Source organism: Lepidochelys kempii, chromosome 18 (assembly GCF_965140285.1).
Source record: "Lepidochelys kempii isolate rLepKem1 chromosome 18, rLepKem1.hap1, whole genome shotgun sequence".
NCBI lineage: Eukaryota > Metazoa > Chordata > Testudines > Cheloniidae > Lepidochelys > Lepidochelys kempii.
In genome coordinates this window covers 4,191,697-4,212,947 of record NC_136397.1, presented here as the reverse complement: position 1 = coordinate 4,212,947, position 21,251 = coordinate 4,191,697, and the positions used below count along the sequence as shown (strand labels likewise).

General features: G+C 45.0%; 1 protein-coding gene across 5 annotated transcripts in view; it reads right to left on the bottom strand.

Annotated features, from left to right (window-relative positions):
- The window catches only part of CCDC30 (coiled-coil domain containing 30), a 137,710-nt gene that overhangs the window by 19,083 nt on the left and 97,376 nt on the right, over positions 1 to 21,251 (bottom strand). For all 5 annotated transcript variants that reach the window (XM_073316525.2, XM_078849308.1, XM_073316527.2 and 2 more), the window contains 5 exons: positions 19,378 to 19,554; positions 18,110 to 18,319; positions 13,236 to 13,393; positions 4,443 to 4,608; positions 2,481 to 2,602 (listed from right to left, as the gene is read on the bottom strand). In XM_073316525.2, the coding sequence (XP_073172626.1) occupies positions 2,481 to 2,602; positions 4,443 to 4,608; positions 13,236 to 13,393; positions 18,110 to 18,319; positions 19,378 to 19,554 (833 nt within the window). The remainder of the gene's footprint in view (positions 1 to 2,480; positions 2,603 to 4,442; positions 4,609 to 13,235; positions 13,394 to 18,109; positions 18,320 to 19,377; positions 19,555 to 21,251) is intronic.

Sequence of the window (21,251 nt, the reverse complement as noted above, 5' to 3'; positions counted from 1 at the left end):
CCAAGTTCCCCCATTCTGGTAAAAAAAGCCAGCCTTTGAATGTGCCCCAGAAACGGTACCAACCTCTGGGCCCAGTTCAGAGCCCTATGATCTCTGTTAGCACAGACAGAAGCCTGCTGGCCTCGGGAACCGCACCCTAAGGTGGGGTGCATGATTGTTGAGAGATGAGCCCACAAACTTTTCATCTTCCTATTGACCACGAATCCAAAATCACAAACCACAGTAACAAGGCCCTTGTCTCTCTACCTAACGTCTGGGTCTGCCCATCTTGGTTTTTGTTTGTTTTTAAATAAGCTACTACTTCAACCAATCAGAAACCAGTTTCTGAAGCAGGGCCCACGCTTTCCACAAGTTGGCTCCTAGAAGGGTCCTATCCAATCCTTCCCCAGGAGACTAGGAGAAACAGAAATCCCACCCTGTCTAGTTTTAATAAACCTGGAATGAACCTTCAACCACTTCGATCTCCCCTTTCCCAGCTTTGGTTCTGAAGATGCCAGGCTCAGTTCCTCCTTATGCGACCTTGGTCTTACTTACAATCCCTGAAACCTGTGGAGTGACACTGGCAGAACACTGGGGTAATGCGGCAGTGAACTCTGCGCTCTGCATTCACCCCTCCATTCCCAGGATAATCAGTCAGAGCTTCTCCTTCCTTGCTGCTTAAAATCTTCATCAATTTATTCACTTATTGGTGCAGACTGAACTCCAGAAACATGCCCACATACAGACTGTAAGTGCCCTGACAACCAGCTGCTGGAAAATAACCACCCAACATCACAACACAATACAGTAAATCAGCTTACAGCCAAGAAATCAAATCAGCAGAACATCCCCCATCCCACACTTCCCCAAATGCCCTGTCAAGTAGATGGGCTTTTGCAGGGGAATTAGGCCATTTTGGATGTAATGAGGCAAAGCAGATTGCCTCTTGGAGAACGGCGTACTGGTAACTCTCTCTCTTTAATGCCAGCGGGGTCTCTGCTGAGAACAGCCGTGGCAGGGTGGCCCAGAGAGGCATCTCTCAGGAAAGCAGGACACAAGCCAGTGTAGTGTAGGCTGTATAGGTCAAAACTAGTACGTTCAACTCCACCTGGAAACCATCAGGCAGACAATTGCAGATGCTCAGGAAGAAACAGGGGAAGGAGTAAAAACATGACAGAAGTGCATTTGTTCCCGCCGAAAAAAACCCGACATTTTGGAAACAATTCAAAATTTTTGTTTCAAAAAGTTTTTCAAAAAAATCAAAAAATTTCAACCAAAATCAAATATCTCCAATATTGTGAACTTGTTTGAAACTGGAATGTTTTGTGAGTCTGATTCAAATCTGATTGTAAAGGCCTTTTCCGTCAAAAAACGTTTAGATTGGGGGGGGCAAACTTTTTGGCCTGAGGGGCACATCGGGTTTCTGAAATTGTATGGAGGGCCAGTTAAGGGAGGCTGTGCCTCCCCAAAGAACCAGGCTTGGCCTGGCCCCCGCCCCCTATCTGACCCCCAGGTTCCCTGACAGCCCACCCCAGGACCCCTGCCCCATCCATCCCACCCTGTCCCCTGATGGCCCCCCGGACCTCCCGCCCCTGACTGCCCCCCGCCACACCATCCAACCCCTCCTCTCATTCCTGACGGTCCCCTGTCCCCCGGGACCCTTGCCCCATCCAACCACCCCTTCTCCCTGACTGCCCCCTGCCGCCCCATCCAACCCCCACTCTCTTTCCTGACTGCCCCCCTGGGACCCCTACCCCCATTCAACCCCCCGATCCCTGCCCTCTGACTGCCCCGCCCCCTATCCACACCCCTGCCCCCTGACCACCACCCCAAACTCCCCTGCCCTCTAGCCAACCCTTCCTGCTCCCTGCCCCCTTACCGCGCTGCCTGGAGCACCGGTGGCTGGCAGCACTGCAGACGCACCGCCCAGAGCATCAGGACAGGCAGCCGTGCTGCCTGGCTGGAGCCAGTCGCACCACTGCGCAGCACAGAGCACCGGGTCAGGCTGGGCAGATTGCACCGGTGGCACAGTGAGCTGAGGCTGCGGGAGAGGGGGCACAGCAGGGGAGGGGCTGGGGGACAGCCTCCCAGACCAGGAGCTCAGGTGCAGGGCAGGAGGGTCCCGCGGGCTGGATGTGGCCCGCGGGCTGTAGTTTGCCCACCTCTGGTTTAGATGAAAAATGTCTAAAGAGCTCTACAGCCAGTGAAGGTCCTGCAGCACCAGTGATGTGTGCGCCTGCTGAGACCCCACCTGACTACGTGGTGCCTGTCACCTGCACCACCCTCAGCTCCTGAATGGAAGAACACAGAATGAAGTAGCTGCAGAAGTGGGACATTTACTCCACCTGATTCTGTCTGAAGATGTCAGCTGAAAGCAGATCTTAGTGCTGACTGTATTTTACACGGGAGACCAAAGTTTACGCTATAAGCCACTCCACTGTCACACAGTGCAGCTGCGGTGCAACCTCATTCCTCCGTGGCCCTGCTGCTTTGGTAACTACCTGACGTAGATGTCGAGCTGCTTCAGGAGATGATGATATTCCTCGTGGAGGGTTTCCTTCTCCTGCTGCAACAGCGATAGCTGCTCTGAAAGGTTCTGACTGGTTTTTTGACAATGGAGATGCTGAAAAACAGATGCATGTTTTAGAATTTATCTTTAAAAAAATGCAGGGACGGAAAACGTTCTTTCAATCCTTGTGCTCCCGGCTCTGGCCTCAACAGCTTCTTTGTCATAAAGCCTCGTTTTTGCCCCAGTAACCAGACAATGGAACAATCAGATCTAGTCTATCCTGCTCTTGCCACTCCAATGAAACTGCCCTCGCTACGGCCACAGGAGGAGTCTGCCTCTTCCTAGCTAAGTTGGAAGAATGTGGCTCTCCCTGTTGCTCCTGGCGGGGACACAGAGAGAAGGGACACAGCTCCCAGGTGTATTGTCTCCTACCCGGATTGCTGTGCAAAAGCCCCCATGCTCTGAAAGCAAAGGGGCTGCCTTCTCCTGTTCCATCATCCTGCCCCCACCTAACCCTCCCATGGAGCTCTCCAGGAGGCAGTAGCTAGGTTAATGGAAGCACTCTTCCATTTGCCTAGCCATGTCTACACCAGGGGTTAGGCCATTCTCACTACAGTGCTCAGGGCATGACTTTTTCACAGCTAAGTGGAGCTAATTTTTAAGTGTAGACCAGGCCTTAACCAGATGGGTGAGATGGTGTTGTGGAGGGGAGCACAGAGAGCTCCCTCTGTTTTCACATCACCCATATTCTAATCCAGACCCCTAAGAGATCCTGAACACTTGGAATCCCTGTTGAAATCAGTGAGAGCTGCAGGAGCTCAGAACCTCTCAGGATTTGACCCTGTGTTGTCAATTTCTGGGCATGGGCCCTGCAACTCCACTGCTCCAAGACTGAGCCGTCTGGCTCCAGCACCTCTGTTCTCACTGTGGCTCTTCAGTGGGTCCAAATGAGCATTGGCCCCTGGTAGAGACTTCACTGGGGAGCAAGACAACCAGCAGGGATTTATAGGAAAGCAGGACAACCTATTCAGAACAAACCAACATTTACCAGTCAACTAGAATATCACTAGAACACGGTACTAAAGGGTCCTTAGGTTAGTGTGGAAAAGCAAAACTTAACTGAGAGCCCTTGCTGGCAGAATTACCTGCCCCTGCTGTCCACAGCCTCCTGGATTTCATCTCTCTCTGCTTGTTTCCCCTGTACCCTGGGTAGCTGCAATCTTCTATCCCAGTCTGCTCCTCCCAAGTCCCTTGTTCCTAGTTGCAGCCGTGCTGTGTTCACACGTCCTGCTTCCTACAGCTCCCAGCCATTAAAAGTTAATGTCCAGTCTTTGGTCCTCCATTGTATCTCCCAAGGCAAGTTCATCCGTAAGGGGACAGTTCTTGATAGTTCATTCATACCAACCCAGGCAAGCCCACATGACACCAACATCCCCATCCCTTATTCGCTTGAAATTAACTGCTTCACACCCAGTGGGTAGCAATACAAATTGAGTGGGGATACGGAGTCACACATAGTCAAGTTGCAGTGGGGAAGGTTTAGATTGGATATTGGGAAAAACTTTTTCACTAAGAGGGTGGTGAAACACTGGAATGCGTTACCTAGGGAGGTGGTAGAATCTCCTTCCTTAGAGATTTTTAAGGTCAGGCTTGACAAAGCCCTGGCTGGGATGATTTAACTGGGAATTGGTCCTGCTTTGAGCAGGGGGTTGGACTAGATGACCTTCTGGGGTCCCTTCCAACCCTGATATTCTATGATTCTATGATATCTTTCATAACAATGTAACATACATTTCCACATTCTCCACAGCAGCATTATCAGCTGATAGGAAAGTACTGACTCTTACCTTGATGGTCTGTATTGAAGTTAGTTATTAGAACAGCAGCATCATTTATGCCACCAACCTGTCCCCTTCCCAAGCAGCCAACCCCAGAGCAGCAATGTCTAACTTACCTCATTTGATGCTGTTTTTTTTTCATCCTCTAATATATGCAGTTGTGCCTCCTGCTGCTGAAACCTGACCTGCAGCTCAGCATGAGTCTTGGCCAGCAAAGTCTCAGTCTCGTGTGAGTGTCTGAGCTGTTGCTGCAGCTCCTCTGCATGCTGATCCAGGAGCTTCCTAAAAGCATGTCATGGCAATGAGGCAACAATGGACAACCGCTGATAAGAAGTCAAGTTGACAGGGTTTCAGAGTTACTCTGGGCCTGGTTCACACAGAGATTTTGTATCAGAATAAGTAGTTATACCAATACAATCCCTAGTTGGAACCCAGTTATATTGGTATAAAGGCGCCTTATACCAGCATAGTTTATTGTCCTTTCCACATGGGAATAAGCTTTACTGGTATAAGCACCTTTATTCTGGTATAACTGCATCCACACTGGGGGAGCTGTACCCTTTAAACTACACTGGTATAGTTAAAGAGATACAATTTTTGGGTGTAGACAAGCCCAGTTACAAATGCAAAGCCCCCTCTGAAGATCATTAGTCATTAGAACTGTGAATCAGAAAGACAATGAAATCATAATGAGCTAAGAATACTGTGACCTAGGGACCCATTGATGCCAACTGGCAGAGGGGGTCATAGGGTTTTACAGGGATCCCCTGGGTCTGATATCTGCATAACAGTTCATTGAAGGGTGGCATGTGAGATCTCTATCGAGAGCCAGTAGCTCATTGGTCATCATAACCAGTGTGAAATGTATGGATGGATAATATTTAAGAATTTATGTATCTATCCTGAAAATTATACTCTTAAGTAGGGGCTGTCAATTAATAGCAGTTAACTCATGCGATTAATTAAAAAAATTAATCTCGATTAAACATATTAATTGTGATTAATCACAGCTTTAATCACACTGTTAAACAATAATAGGATACCAATGGAAATTTATTAAATATTTTTGGATGTTTTTCTACATTTTCAAATATATTGATTTCAATTACAACATAGAATACAAAGTGCACAGTGCTCACTTTATATTATTATTTTTATTACAAATGTTCGCACTGTAAAAATGATAACAGAAAGAGTATTTTTCAATTAACCTCATACAAGTACATAGTGCAATCTCTTTATTGTGAAAGTGCAACTTGCAAATGTAGATTTTTTAATTAAATAACTGCACTCAAAAACAAAACAAACAATGTAAAACTTTAGAGCCTACAAGTCCACTCAGTCCTACTTCTTGTTCAGCCAATGGCTAAGACAAACAAGTTTGTTTACATTTACGGGGGATAATGCTGCCCACTTCTTATTTACAATGTCACCTTAAAGTGAGAAAAAGGCATTTGCATGGCACTTTTGTAGCTGGCATTGCAAGATATTTATGTGCCAGATATGCTAAACATTTGTATGCCCCTTCATGCTTCAGCCACCATTCCAGAGGACATGCTTCCATGCTGATGACGCTTGTTAAAAAATAATGCATTAATTAAATGTGTGACTGACCTTCTTGGGGGAGAATTGTATGTTTCTTGCTCTGTTTAACCCACATTCTGCCATATATTTCATGTTATAGCAGTCTTGGATGATGACTTAGCACATGTTCTTTTTAAGAACACTTTCTCTGCAGATTTGACAAAATGTGAGTTTTCTAAAGATAGCTATAGCACTTGACCCAAGGTTTAAGAATCTGAAGTGCCTTCCAAAATCAGAGAGGGATGAGATGTGGCTCATGCTTTCAGAAGTCTTAAAAGAGCAACACTCTGATGCAGAAACTACAGAACCCGAACCACCAAAAAAGAAAATCAACTGTTTGCTGGTGGCATCTGACTCCAATGATGAAAATGAACATGCATTGGTTTCCACAGTTTTGGATCATTATCGAGCAGAACCTGTCATCAGCATGGACGCATGTCCTGTGGAATGGTGGCTGAAGCATGAAGGGACATATGAACCTTTTGTGCAGCTGGCACATAAATATCTTGCAACACTGGGTACAACAGTGCCATGCGAACACCTTTTTTGACTTTCAGGTGACATTGTAAACAAGAAGCTGGCGGCATTATCTCCCATAAGTTCAACTTTCATGATAAAGAGATTGCACTACAGTACTTGTAATGGGGGAATTGAAAAATATAATTTATTTTGTTTTTTAAAGTGTATATCTGTAATAAAAAATAAATATAAAGTGAGCACTGTACACTTTGTATTCTCTGCTGTAATTGAAATCAATATATTTGAAAATATCCAAAAATATTTAAATAAATGGTATTCGAATTTTAACAGTGCGATCAATCGTGTGATTAATCGCAATTTATTTTTTAATTGTGCGATTAATAGCAATTGATTTTTTTACTCGCTTGACAGCCCAACTCTTAAGGTCTTGGAGTTAAGAAAAATCACCAGGAGGTGATATACGTTGGAAATGTTCCTTCCAGGCAGGAGGTAACAGAGACCTCTCTCCCTATCCGGTGATTTGTGTGTTCTGCTTTACGCCTCACTGTGTGCCTATTTGCATACTGAGCCACAGGCAAAAGAAGAGAGCAAGTCTACAAAATGAAACCAACAGCAGGGGGTGAGTTGTTTATGAATAAAGACAAAGGATGGGATTGGTATATCTTGGGGGCCTAAGAAACACATGGAATCCGTCATCTCAGAGACAAGCTGACAGTGTGTCTGTCTCATGAAAGGGTCACAGGCAACCTGGCTGTAAAGTGCTGCTGAGAAATACTTGGTTAGACAGAAGAGTATCTAGTTAATTAAGTCTAGGGCAGGCTCTAGCATGTGTGCTGGGATTTTATTTTATATGTAACCATTTGTTTCAATTCTTCCACTTGTGACCACCTGAATATCTCTGTTAAATAAACGTATATTTTATTTCACTCTGTACATATGCAAGTGCTGTGTGTTAAGCAGAGTGGTGATCAGAGGTGCCTGGTAAGCTAGGTGTCAAGGTTCCTTCCCCACTCTGAACTCTAGGGTACAGATGTGGGGACCTGCACGAAAGACCCCCTAAGCTTATTCTTACCAGCTTAGGTTAAAAACTTCCCCAAGGTACAAACTTTGCCTTGTCCTTGAACCCTGTGCTGCCACCACCAAGCGTTTTAAACAAAGAACAGGGAAAGAGCCCACTTGGAGATGTCTTCCCCCAAAATATCCCCCCAAGCCCTACACCCCCTTTCCTGGGGAAGGTTTGATAAGAATCCTCACCAATTGGCACAGGTGAACACAGACCCAAACCCTTGGATCTTAAGAACAATGAAAAAGCAATCAGGTTCTTAAAAGAAGAATTTTACTTAAAGAAAAGGTAAAAGAATCACCTCTGTAAAATCAGGATGGTAAATACCTTACAGGGTAATCAGATTCAAAACATAGAGAATCCCTCTAGGCAAAACCTTAAGTTACAAAAAGACACATAAACAGGAATATACATTCCATCCAGCACAGCTTATTTTACCAGCCATTAAACAAAAGGAAATCTAACGCATTTCTAGCTAGATTACTTACTAACTTAACAGAAGTTGTAAGTCTGCGTTCCTGATCTGTTCCCAGCAAAAGCATCACACAGACACACAAACCCTTTGTTCCCCCCCTCCAGATTTGAAAGTATCTTGTCCCCTCATTGGTCATTTTGGGTCAGGTGCCAGCGAGGTTATCTTAGCTTCTTAACCCTTTACAGGTGAAAGGGTTTTGCCTCTGGCTAGGAGGGATTTTACAGCACTGTATACAGAAAGGTGGTTACCCTTCCCTTTATATTTATGACACTAGGGTATGTTGTTTCTTTGGAAGCAGCCAACCTATGAATATTCTGAGGGTCCAGTGGACGGACACATCAGGGAGATGCTTGGAGGACTCAGGGTTTGGAGTGTACGTATTGCTAACCTGTAGAGAGACAGCAGGACCTGCAAGGCCCAAAGGGAACGCCGTGTGTTGCCCATGGCTGATGGAGTTGGGGCGCTGAACCTAGCAGACAAAGACAGGGCTTCCCCACGGCAAGGACAGAGGGGAGCGAGGTGCCTCCCAAACTTGGGTAACCCCAGGAAGCGTCACAAATGCTAACTGCATATCTTTGTGTTGTGCCCACTACACATGTTGCCATTGCTAGAGTCAGAGACCTTGTGATGGGGAAAAGATTTATTTTAGACCTGGCCACATGGGAAAGTTAGTTGTGAAATAAGCTAGGGAATGTAAAGTGCAATAGCTTCTCCACACTAGCTCCCCGAGGAGACGCTCTTATTCCACTTCCAAAATGGATTAACCAGTGCGGAAAAGCTATTCCCCAGTGTAGACAAGCACAGAGTCCATCCTCACCTGAGAGCAGGTGCAGGTCCTACCCAGCCACTGCAGGAGGTGCACTTCCGAAGTTCATTCCAGTTCTAGGGATATCATGGTTCTAAGCGTATTCACCATTAGCAGTACAGGGAGTCTCCCTGAAACCGCCAATTATCTCCAGGACCAGAATGACCTTGTTAACCTTACCCATTGTTCTATACCCCAAAGCAAACATGCCACAGAACCCCTCCCTTGCTTCAGAACAGTGCGGCATAATCTAGGCGTTTACATCCGTACTGGAAGCTTCCAACAGTGACTGATGCAGCAATGTCTGCCTGAGTTTGCGCAGGGACAGTAGTGGGATGTGCCCCATTCAGTCTCAGGGGGAGTTAATGCTGAGGCCAACTGACGACCATTTCGAAGTTGACATTGTTAACTCTTTCATTGCTGATCACCCAGCCAATGTGTTTACCGTTGGTACTGAACGCCCTGGTGAATGCTGGGGTGGGGGGCAATGAGGAGAGCAGGTGCTGTCAAAGGTTGCTGGGGTGGGGAATTATGGGCCTAATTCAGTCTGAGGTTACAGGACTCTACTGGCAGAAAGTCCACCAAGAGCAGTGGCACAAGAGCCAGCTGGCGGGGAAGTGGGTGAGATCAGCACCATCCCAGGCAGCCTCTGCAGTGGAGTTCACACAGAGTACTGCCCAGCGTGCAAAGCCACGGAGCTGCTGCAGCTGCTCCTCTGCGTGCTGATCCAGGATCTTCCTGAAAACATGGCATGGCAATGAGGCAGAATCCCCAAGGGTCCTGCCTTCCCTCCAGGGAAATGATTTTCCTGATCCAGCTGCCCCAGTGGGTTGCGTCCCCTTGTCCTTGAAGGGACGACTCAGGCTCTAGGAGTTCACAAAAAACTCTCCACATATTTCCACAGCCCTAATAATCTCTGTTGATGTGAAATGCACTGTACTATCCATGCAGCTTGTCACACAATGGCTATCTCTGCTGTGGACATTCCAATCAGCACCAAGTCCTTTCCTCCCTTTGTCCCATCTAGCTGGCTGAATATTCACACGTGTTTTCCAAGACTAAAGCCCAGTCCCCATGTCTTTAATTTACCCACACTTCTCTATAATCTCAGCACACTACGCCCTTTGCCAGTGACCCCTGCTATGTTCATACTGGCTGTAAATGCAGACATTACAGCTTATGTCATAGGCGCTGACTCCATGGGTGTTCCAGGGCTGGAGCACCCACGGGGAAAAATTGGTGGGTGCTCTGCACCCACCGGCAGCCAAGCTCCCCACCCCACCCCCCCTCCCCAGCTCACCTCTGCCTCTGCCTCCTCCCCTGAGCACGCTGTGTCCCCGCTTCTCCTCCCAGGCTTGCCACCGTGAAACGGCTGTCTCAAGGAGTAACAAGCTGTGGGAGGGAGGGGGGAGGAGTGGGAACGTGGTGTGCTCAGGGGAGGAGGCGGGGAAGAGGCGGGGCCAGGGCAGGGATTTAGGGAAGGGGTCCAATAGGGGCAAGGAGGGGGCGGAATTGGGGCAGGGACTTTGGGGAAGGGGTTAGAATGGGGGCAGGGCAGGGGCGGGAGGAGGCGGGGCAAGGGTGGAGTCATGGTGGGGTTAGGGTGTGCGAGCACCCCACAGTGCCAGAAGTTGGTGCCTATGGCTGATGCTATTTCTCATTTCACTTAACAATATGTTTAGACAGACATACAGATAACATTAGCTACCGTCTCTCTAGGCTCTTATACTGTGTCCATCACCATGGTATCTGCGTGCCTGCTCTGCTGCTCAGCCTTATAGGTAGGGCCCTACCAAATTCACAGTCCATTTTGGTCAATTTCACAGTCATAGGATTTTAAAAATAATAAATTTCATGATTTCAGCTATTTAAATCTCAAATTTTATGGTGTTATAATTGTAAGGGTCCTGACCCAAAAAGGAGTTGTGTGTGTGTGTGTGGGGGTCACAAGGTTATTGTGGGGGGAGGGTCACGGTACTGCTACCCTTACTTCTGCACTGCTGCTGGCGGTGATGCTGCCTTCAGAGCTGGGCCCTCAGTCAGCAACAGCTGCTCTCCGGCTGCCCGGCTCTGAAGGCAGCGCAGAAGTAACGGGGCAATACTGCAACCCCCCAAAAATAACCTTGAGACCCCCTTGCAACTCTCTTTTGGGTCAGGACCCGCAATTTGAGAAATGCTGGTCTCCCCCGTGAAATCTGTATCGTAGAGGGTAAAAGCACACAAAAGACCAGATTTCATGGGGGGAGACCAGATTTCACAGTCCATGACACATTTTTCATGGCAGTGAATTTGGTAGGGGCCTACTTATGGGACTCAAACTTGTAGATTTAATGCTATTTACTATATTTGTCTGGACCCTTCCTGCCCCTTTCCCAGTTTGAGAAATTAAACACAGTTACTTTTCTATTCAGGGCCAGATTCGGGGTTCAAACAGCCTCTTGTACTCTTGGCCCTGATGCCTACATATTTTATCCTGTCCATTATCTGCCAGTGTGGTAGCTATAATGGATTCCAGTTAAACTCCATCCACTGTCTGCCCTTCATCAATAGTCTTTGTTACTCCTTTCAATAATGCAGTTAATGAATCACATCAGAACACACACTCAGTGAGGGGTGGGGGAGAACCCTGGCGTTTGGTAATGCTGAAAGTGACTAACTCTTAGTGTCCAATGGTCTCAAGTTGCAGTGGGGGAGGTTTAGATTGGATATTAGGAAAAACTTTTTCACTAAGAGGGTGGTGAAACACTGGAATGCGTTACCTAGGGAGGTGGTAGAATCTCCTTCCTTAGAGGTTTTTAAGGTCAGGCTTGACAAAGCCCTGGCTGGGATGATTTAACTGGGAATTGGTCCTGCTTCGAGCAGGGGGTTGGACTAGATGACCTTCTGGGGTCCCTTCCAACCCTGATATTCTATGATTCCAATGACACACAAAGCTGGGAGCACTTTCTAAAGGCTTAGACCAGAAAACAGCCTAAAGTATTATTCACATCAAGTCTGTGGACCATGGCTTTGCCAGGATGGAACAAATAAAATCCACAGGATGATTAAGGTGGAACTCTATGGCCTTTCCTTTGCCTGTATAGCTATACTGGCAAAGCCCCCTAGTGTAGACACAGCTTATACCAAAAAAAGGAGGTTTTCTGCTAGCGTAGGTAAACCTCCTCCCCGAATGACATCAGCTATGTCGACAGAAGCACTCTTCTCTCGGCATAGCTGTGTGTGCACCTGGGGATTTGCCAGCATCACTATGTTGGCTGAGTGGGGGGGTCTCTTCACATACTGACTAACTTAGCTAGGCTGAGAAAAATTTGTAGTATTGACCTGACCTGTCAGTCACCCCTTTGGAAGGAACGTAGTATGTGTCCGTAACATCAACTTATCTTTAAAGGCTGTAGTCAACTGGATCACTCACTAGGGCCTGCTGCTCACTCGCTCTAGGAGCTGAAGTCCAGATTCCATAACGATGGGCACACTATAACCAAGGCCCTGTGTACTCTGCAGCAAGCTGGACCTAGCTTTTGCAGTGAAGTCTCTGGGTTCTGCAGACTCTGGTGGAAATCTGGACCGTCCCTGGCAGCTTTGGGTGAATTTAAAAAATTGAGGTTTTTGTTGAGTTATCGACCTGGCAAACCCTCTCTGCCAGATCCACCTACTCCTCCAGTCAGGAGCAGTATGCTTTTGTGGCCGGTGCACTGGACTGGGAGTCAGGAGAGCCGGGTTTTATTCTCTGGGTTCTGGAATAGAACCCAGCTCTCCCACCGACTTGATGCATGACCTTGGGCAAGTCACTTCCTCTCTCTGTTCCCCCTCCCAACCTTTGGCCATCATGTTTATTTAGACTATCTGTTCTCTGGGGCAGGGACCATCTTGTGCCCTGTATTTGTACAGCACCCAGCCCTGCGGGGCTCTGATCTTGGTTAGGGTCTGGAGGTGCTGCCATATTACATATAGAAATAATAATGCTAAAACCCCATTCTGGGGCAGGGAGGCTTTTTGCTGAGCTGAGGTGCCCTGTGACTGGAATGCCTTCCCAGCAGAACACTGGCAGGCTGGATATTTGCTCCATATCTGGAGGTTTTTGCTGCTTGTCATTAGGCCTTTGCAGCCCCCTGTGGAGTTTGCTTGCAGCACACACCATGCAACACTCAAGTCACACCACCCCAAGAGGACTGCTCAGAACTCCCTTTCTAGGGTTTTGATTTCTGTAGGGGAGACCATGACAAAAGCATTCCCCTGCCACCTCCCTCCTCCTCCTTAGGGTTGTCAACAGTGCCCATCACCACAGCCTGGTGACAGTGCGGACACCCTTAGTTCTGGGGGGGGAGGAGATCCCCGTGCCCACACTCATCATTTCCTGTTCAGGCTAACGCAGTAATGCAGCCCATCTCCACTGCCAGGCAGAGCGCCATGTAAATGGTAGGCCGGCGTGTTCCCGGAGCAGCCAGCATCCTGGGACTAGCACCCCCTCACCTCAGCAACATGACAATCTCAGTTCCTTTCACCTTTTCCGCTGCTCTTCCTGGAACTGCCGCTGCAGCTGAGTTTCCCTTTCTTGGGCCTCCTTTAACTCCTCCCCCATTTGTTTCCTGCCCAAAACGTGGGTCTCAGTTAGGCGGAGCTGATGATGGGACTCCTTCAGTTTTTGCTGTAGCTCCAAAACCTTGGGGGAAATTGGTTGCAGATTAGACAAACAGTAAATGACAGGTTTTGGCTGGATGCTGTCAATAACAGCTGGCTACTGCAAGTAAGCATGGGCTGCGGGAGAACAGAACCTGTCTCTGGTACAGTCGGCAGGGCCAGCCTCTCCTACCCCTGCTGCATGCTAATTTGTGGTACCACAATGCCACCTCTCCTGCCTGAAGGAATGGCTTCTCCGAACCTTTGCTGGAACAGGGAATGCACAGACAGCGACTACATTAGAAGCAAGAGGAAGACCTAGGACAGGGTAGGCCCATTACTCAGTGAGGAGGGAAAAACAATAACGGAAAATGTGGAAATGGCAAAGGTGCTTAATGACTTCTTTGACTCGGTTTTCACCAAGAAGGTTGGTGGTGTCTACCATAGTGAATGCCAGTGAAAATGAGGTAGGATCAGAGACTAAAATAGGGAAAGAACAAGTTAAAAATTACTTAGACAAATTAGATGTTTTCAAGTCACCGGGGCCTGATGAAATGCATCCTAGAATACTCAAGGAGCTGACTGAGGAGATATCTGAGCCATTGGTGATTATCTTTGAAAAGTCATGGAAGAAGGGAGAGATTCCAGAAAATTGGAAATGAGCAAATATAGTGCCCTATCTATAAAAAAGGGAATAAGGACAACCCGAGAAATTACAGAGCAGTTATCTTAACTTCAGTCCCTGGAAAGATAATGGAACAAATAATAAAGCAATTAATTTGCAAACATTGAGAAGACAACAAGGTGATAAATAACAGTCAGCATGGATTTGTCAAGAACAAATCATGTCAAACCAACTTGATAGCTTTCTTTGACAGGGTAACAAGCCTTGTGGATGGGGGAAGCATCAGATGTGGTGTATCTTGACTTTAGTAAAGCTTTTGATACGGTCTCACATGACTTTCTCATGAACAAACTTGCATGCCTAATTTAGTTGCACAGTGAAAAATACAGTGAATGGAAGCAGTGAATGAGGAAGCAGTGAATGAGGTAGAGGAACCCCCAAGGGGAGAGGCAACTCTTGATCTAGTCCTGAGTGGAGCACAGGATCTGGTCCAAGAGGTAACTATAACAGGACTGCTTGGAAATAGTGACCATAATATAATAACATTTAACATTCCTGTGGTGGGAAGAACATCCCAACAGGCCAACACTGTGGCATTTAATTTCAGAAAGGGGAACTATGCAAAAATGAGGAGCTTAGTTAAACAGAAATTAAAAGGTACAGTGACTAGAGTGAAATTCCTGCAAGCTCCATGGACACTTTTCAAAGACACCATAATAGAGGCCCAACTTAAATGTATACCCCAAATTAAAAAACACAGTAAAAGAACTAAAAAAGAGCCACCGTGGCTTAACAACCACATAAAAGAAGCAGTGAGAGATAAAAAGGCATCTTTTAAAAAGTGGAAGTCAAATCCTAGTGAGGTAAATAGAAAGGAGCATAAACACTGCCAAATAAAAGGTAAAAATGTAATAAGAATAGCCAAAAAGGAGTTTGAAGAACAACTAGCCAAAAACTCAAAAGGTAATAACAAAATGTTTAAGTACATCAGAAGCAGGAAGCTTTCTAAACAACCAGTGGGGCCCCTGGACGATCGAGATACAAAAGGAGCACTTAAGGACAATAAAGTCATTGTGGAGAAACTAAATGAATTCTTTGCTTCAGTCTTCACGGCTGAGGATGTTAGGGAGATTCCCAAACCTGAGCCATCTTTTGTAGGTGACAAATCTGAGGAATTGTCACAGATCGAAGTGTCACCAGAGGGGTTTTTGGAATTAATTGAGAAATTTAACAACAACAAGTCACCGGGACCGGATAGCATTCACCCAAGAACTCAAATGTGAAATTGCGGAACGATTAACGATGGTTTGTAACCTGTCCTTTAAATCAGCTACTGTACCCAATGCCTGGAAGATAGCTAATGTAATGCCAATATTTAAGAAGGGCTCTAGGGGTGATCCTGGCAATTACAGACCAGCAAGTCTAACGTCAGTATCGGACAAATTAGTTGAAACAATAGTAAAGAATAAAATTGTCAGACACATAAATTGTTGTGCAAAAGTCAACATGGTTTCTGTAAATGGAGATTGTGTCTTACTAATCTATTAGAGTTCTTTGAGGGGGTCAATAAACATGTGGACAAAGGGGATCCGGTGGACATAGTGTACTTAGATTTCCAGAAAGCCTGTGACAAGGTCCCTTATGTAAATTAAGTTGTCATGGGATAAGAGGGAAGATCCTTTCATGGATTGAGAACTGGTTAAAAGACAGGGAACAAAGGGTGGGAATAAATGGTAAATTTTCAGAATGGAGAGGGGTAACTAGTGGTGTTCCCCAAGGGTCAGTCCTAGGACCAATCCTATTCAACTTATTCATAAATGATCTGGAGAAAGGGGTAAACAGTGAAGTGGCAACGTTTGCAGATGATACTAAACTGCTCAAGATAGTTAAGACCAAAGCAGACTGTGAAGAACTTCAAAAAGATCTCACAAAACTAAGTGATTGGGCAACAAAATGGCAAATGAAATTTAATGTGGATAAATGTAAAGTAATGCACATTGGAAAAAATAACCTCAACTATACATACAGTATGATGGGAGCTAATTTAGCTACAACTAATCAGGAGAAAGATCTTGGAGTCATTGTGGATAGTTCTCTGAAGACGTCCATGCAGTGTGCAGCAGCAGTCAAAAAAGCAAACGGGATGTTAGGAATCATTAAAAAAGGGATAGAGAATAAGACAGAGAATATCTTATTGCCCTTATATAAATCCATAGTATGCCCACATCTTGAATAGTGCCTACAGATGTGGTCCCCTCATCTCAAAAAAGATATACTGGCATTAGAATACATTCAGAAAAGGGCAACTAAAATGATTAGGGGTTTGGAACTGGTCCCATATGAGGAGAGATTAAAGAGGCTAGGACTTTTCAGCTTGGAAAAGAGGAGACTAAGGGGGAATATGATAGAGGTATAGAAAATCATGAGTAGTGTGGAGAAAGTGAATAAGGAAAAGTTATTTACTAGTTCCCATAATATAAGAATTAGGGGCCACCAAATGAAATTAATGGGTACCAGGTTTAAAACAAATAAAAGAAAGTTCTTCTTCACTCAGCGCACAGTCAACCTGTGGAACTCCTTGCCTGAGGAGGTTGTGAAGACTAGGACTAAAACAGGGTTTAAAAGAGAACTGGATAAATTCATGGAGGTTAAGTCCATTAATGGCTATTAGCCAGGATGGGTAAGGAATGGTGTCCCTCGCCTCTGTTTGTCAGAGGGTGGAGATGGATGGCAGGAGAGAGATCACTAGATCATTACCTGTTAGGTTCACTCACTCTGGAGCACCTGGCATTGGCCACTGTCGGTAGACAGGATGCTGGGCTGGATGGACCTTTGGTCTGATCCAGTATGGCCATTCTTATATTCTTATGTTCAGGGCTCCCCAGTTTGGAAACAAAATACTGGGTGAGATTCATAAATATGCTTTGGACTCTTCCAGCAACCCCAGGGGGAAGGGATAGCTCAGTTTGAGCATTGGCCTGCTAAACCCAGGGTTCTGAGTTCAATCCTTTAGGGGGCCATTTAGGGATCTGGGGCCAAAATTAGGGATTGGTCCTGCTTTTGAGCAGGGGGTTGGACTAGATCTCCTGAGGTCCCTTCCAACCCTGATATTCTATGATTAACTGACTGCTCCAATGAATCAGTGTGAGATACTAGACTGCATTTTTGAGGGTGGCCCCGATTTTCCTCTCATTTACATTGGTGTAAAGCAATTGATGTAACTACAAAGTGAGGAATCAGGCTTGGTACCATATTGCATATGCATTTGGGTACAGAGTTAAGGCCATCTGTGCAACCTAACTTTATTATTATTTGCTGCTACTGCGTGCTTACAGACTAGATCCTGCAAACAGACCCACTGGACAGAGCTCAGCAACCACATACAGTCCCACTTGCTTCTATAGGATTCTAGGTGCACACATGGCAGCACCTGGATGACATGAACTGCAGGATTGGGCCTTAGTTTGCAACTGCTGCATAGTTTTTTGGATGGAATGTTTCTAGATTAGTATTCAAATCGAAGGGGGGGAGGTAGGAGAGATTTGCTTGCCTCTGCTTGAGTTTATCCCCATCTCTGTATGGGTCTGATCCAAAGCTAACTAAAGCCAAGAGGAGGCTTTCCACTGAGTTCAATGGGTTTTGGATTAGACCCTGTATTGCTAATCCAACTCAGAGATCACTTTATTAATTATTATTATTAACATTGCTGGAGCACCTAGGGACCCCAGTCATGGACCTGCTGTGCTAGGCACTGTAGAAACACAGAACAAGAAGACAGTCCCTGCCCCAAAGAGCCCACAACCTAAGTACCTGACAAGAGTTATCATGTGGGTACAGATAGAAAGGCAGACGCGGGAGTACAAGGAAACAATGGGAAAATATTCTGAATTTCAGAAATAAGATTTCAAAGATGATGTTCAGATTTGCATATTAATATATTCATTGTGTTCCTCGTAATAATTGAAATGCACTTCAAATACTTCCGAAAACCTCACAAGTGATCAAAAACGAGCAAACTGTGCATCTGAGTACTAAGACATTAGCTACCAGTGCATGCTTTTTAGTCTGAACTTCTGCAGACTACAACTAATGAATGCAGATTTGATACTAATGCAATGTAGGTTGTATATTTACCTTTTTCTCTGCATCAGTAGCCCTAGATTTCTCCAGTGCAAGTTTCTCCTGCAGACTGCTCTGCAGTTTACTACTCTGGGAGTGCTTCAGCAGCTCTAGTTCAAGTTCTTTGACTTTCTGCTGACTGTGCTCCCATTGCACAGTGAGAGAGGAGCACATTTTGGTTGAGTCGGTTAACTTCAACTGGACTTGTCTCAGTTCAGCTTTGACCTGAGTTTGACAAGGAAAGAAAAGTACAGAATTGAGCACTGACTTCCATGTGCTTCAAGCAAAATGGACTGATAGGAAAAAGGGAGATGGGGTTACTAGACAATCCAATATAGCGAAAGATAAACAAATGCACCATGTTTTGTACTGAGTCAGCGCCAATGCCAGCTGCTCTCAGGATCATCAGGAGAGTTGGGTCTCTGTATGCTTTAAAAATATCCTTTGAAAAATAAATAAAGAAATATTGGACACAGCAAGATATTTCAATTAATGCAACAGTCGTTAGAGACAACATCGAGGTAGAGGAATGCAAATGTGCAAGTCTAAGGCGAGATTTTCAAAAGATTCAGCTCTACAAATCTATTCAAACAGTCACTGATTTTCACGAGTTTTCAGGACTCCTGCACTGGGAGACTGGGATCCCATGAATATGGATCTAAGATGACAATGTTCAAAGAAGAAATGCTGACTTCTAGTTCCAGGCCTGACCTTTACTCCCCCTGTGGCCTGGGACTTAACCTCTCTGCCTCAGGTTCCCCATATGACAAGTGGAGATAATAGCTACATAACTTCCTCCCAGGGGAGTTGCGAGGATGAATCAGTGAGCACATGGAAGAGGTAAAGCTACATCTATTACAGAGCTAGATCTGGTGCAGGCCACGAACTCCTCTATCACTCTCCAGCTCAGGAGTAATTACTGAGCACCTACCAGTCCTCCTCATTTGGAACTTCCTCAGATGATACGGGCTGGATGCTAATTGGGGTGCTACAGACTTTGCGCTAAATTCTGTCTCCTTTATGTTAAGGCAACTTGATGCCACTCTGGCAGTAGAAAAGAGGCCCTAATAAATTACTACCATTTAAGTTACTGCTAATGCAGTGTAAAGGGCCTTTGCATTCTTGAGAATCAGAACCATGAGAAACTGAGCAAAACTTGCATCTCACCTTTTGTCTCTGAAAGAGCTGGGAATGAAACTCCCACAGGTCCCCAAACTGTGGTGAAAACGCCCCTGGAACCCATGATGGCTCTTTTAATGCAGTGGCACACACCATGCACGTACCTTGGTGCTTTCTTGCTGGAGCAAAATATTATACTTCTTTAAGTCCAAGTTTTTCTCCCTTTCATATCTCAGCTCTTTCTCAGCCGAGCTGCACAAATTCTGAACTCTGTGGAAATCCTGTCTCAGTTGTTGCATTTCCTCCTGTTGCTGCTGCAGGAGTCTCTCTCCAGACAGATACTGCATTAATAAGGAAACAGAGGCATGTGAAGAGGGGGAAAAATTAGGATGATAGGAGGATTCTTGGTTGAAAAAAAGTCTTCATTAAAAAGGGGAGGTGAAGGCAGCAATAAAAAATTTAAAAAGTAATACATAGTAATGAGTACTAATCAACAGTTAGGAAATTCAAACAATTGATAAGGGAAGCAAAAGGTATCAATGAAAATTCTGTGGCCAGTCAAATTCAGGAAAATAAGAAGGGATTCTTTAAATATTTCAGGAATAAACAAAATTCTTGCAAAGGTATAGGTACGATACTAGACAAGGATGGTAAAATTATCAACCAGGATGCAGAAAACGCCAGTGTTCAATAAATATTTCTGTTCATAGATTCCAAGGCCAGAAGGGACAACTGTGATAATCTGGTCTGACTTCCTGTTCTGTATTCAGAAAGAAGGAGGATGATGTATTCACATCTTATAGTGATAATGAAATACTTACTATTCCATCAGTAACAAGGGAGCATGTTAAACAGCAACTATTAAATATTTTTAAATCTGCAGGACTGGATATTAAGGGAATTCAGCAAGGAGCTCTCTGAACCATTAATGTTGATTTTTAACAAAACTTGGTGCATGGGGGGAGATCCAGAGATCGAAAAAAAGCTAACATTGTGCCAATATTTGAAAAGGATAAATAGGATGACCTGGGTAACTTAAAGGCCAGTTAGCCTGACATCAATCCTTGTCAAAATCATGGAAAGGCTGATATGGGATGCAATCAGAAAAGAATTAAAAGACTGTAGCATAATTAATGCCAATCAACATGGTCTCATGGAAAATAGACAAAATGATACCACTTTTGATGAGATCACAAGTTTGAATGATAAAGGTAAATGATAACACAATATACTCAGACTTCTGCAAGGCATCTAAGTCCTGCATGACATTCCAATAAAAAACGTAGCACTATGTAAAGTCAATGCAGCCAATATTAAATGGATTAAAAACTAGTTAACTGTCAGAGTGCAAAAAGTAATTTTAATTGGGGAATTGTCATCCAATGAGAATGGTTCTAGCTGGGATCTGTTCTCAGTCCAGTGCTATTTAGTATCTTTATCAATGATCTGGAAGAAAATATAAAATCATTGCTGACAAACTTTGCAGATGAGGACAGATCAGTTATACTGACAGACCTGGGCTGCTTGGTAAGCTGGACTCATTTGAACAACACGCATTTGAATACAGACTAACGCAAGGTCATACATTAAAGAACGAAGAATGCAGGTCACACTTATAAGATTGTACTCTGGAAAACAGTGACTCTGAAAATGACTTTGGGGTCATAGCAAAAACCAACTGAACATGAGCTCCCACTGTGATGCTGCAGCTAAAAGTGTGAACACAATCATAAGCAGGGGAATATCAAGTAGGAGAAGGGTATTACTTCTGTGTATTGCATTAGTAAGACTGTTATGTTACACCCCTTATTCTTTATGGAAATATGCTTATGATATGGATATGGCATAACAGATATATGTTATGTAAGATGGGTCTTGTAAGGTATCGTTGGAAAGGTAATAATTTACTGAATGTGATTATTCAATTTGTATGCATGTATCATTTCTGTATCTAAAGTTAGGAATATTGACTATGTACTAATTACAACTGGGTGTGTACTTGGGAAACCCCCATCACACAACAGGCCTTCAGCCTTGA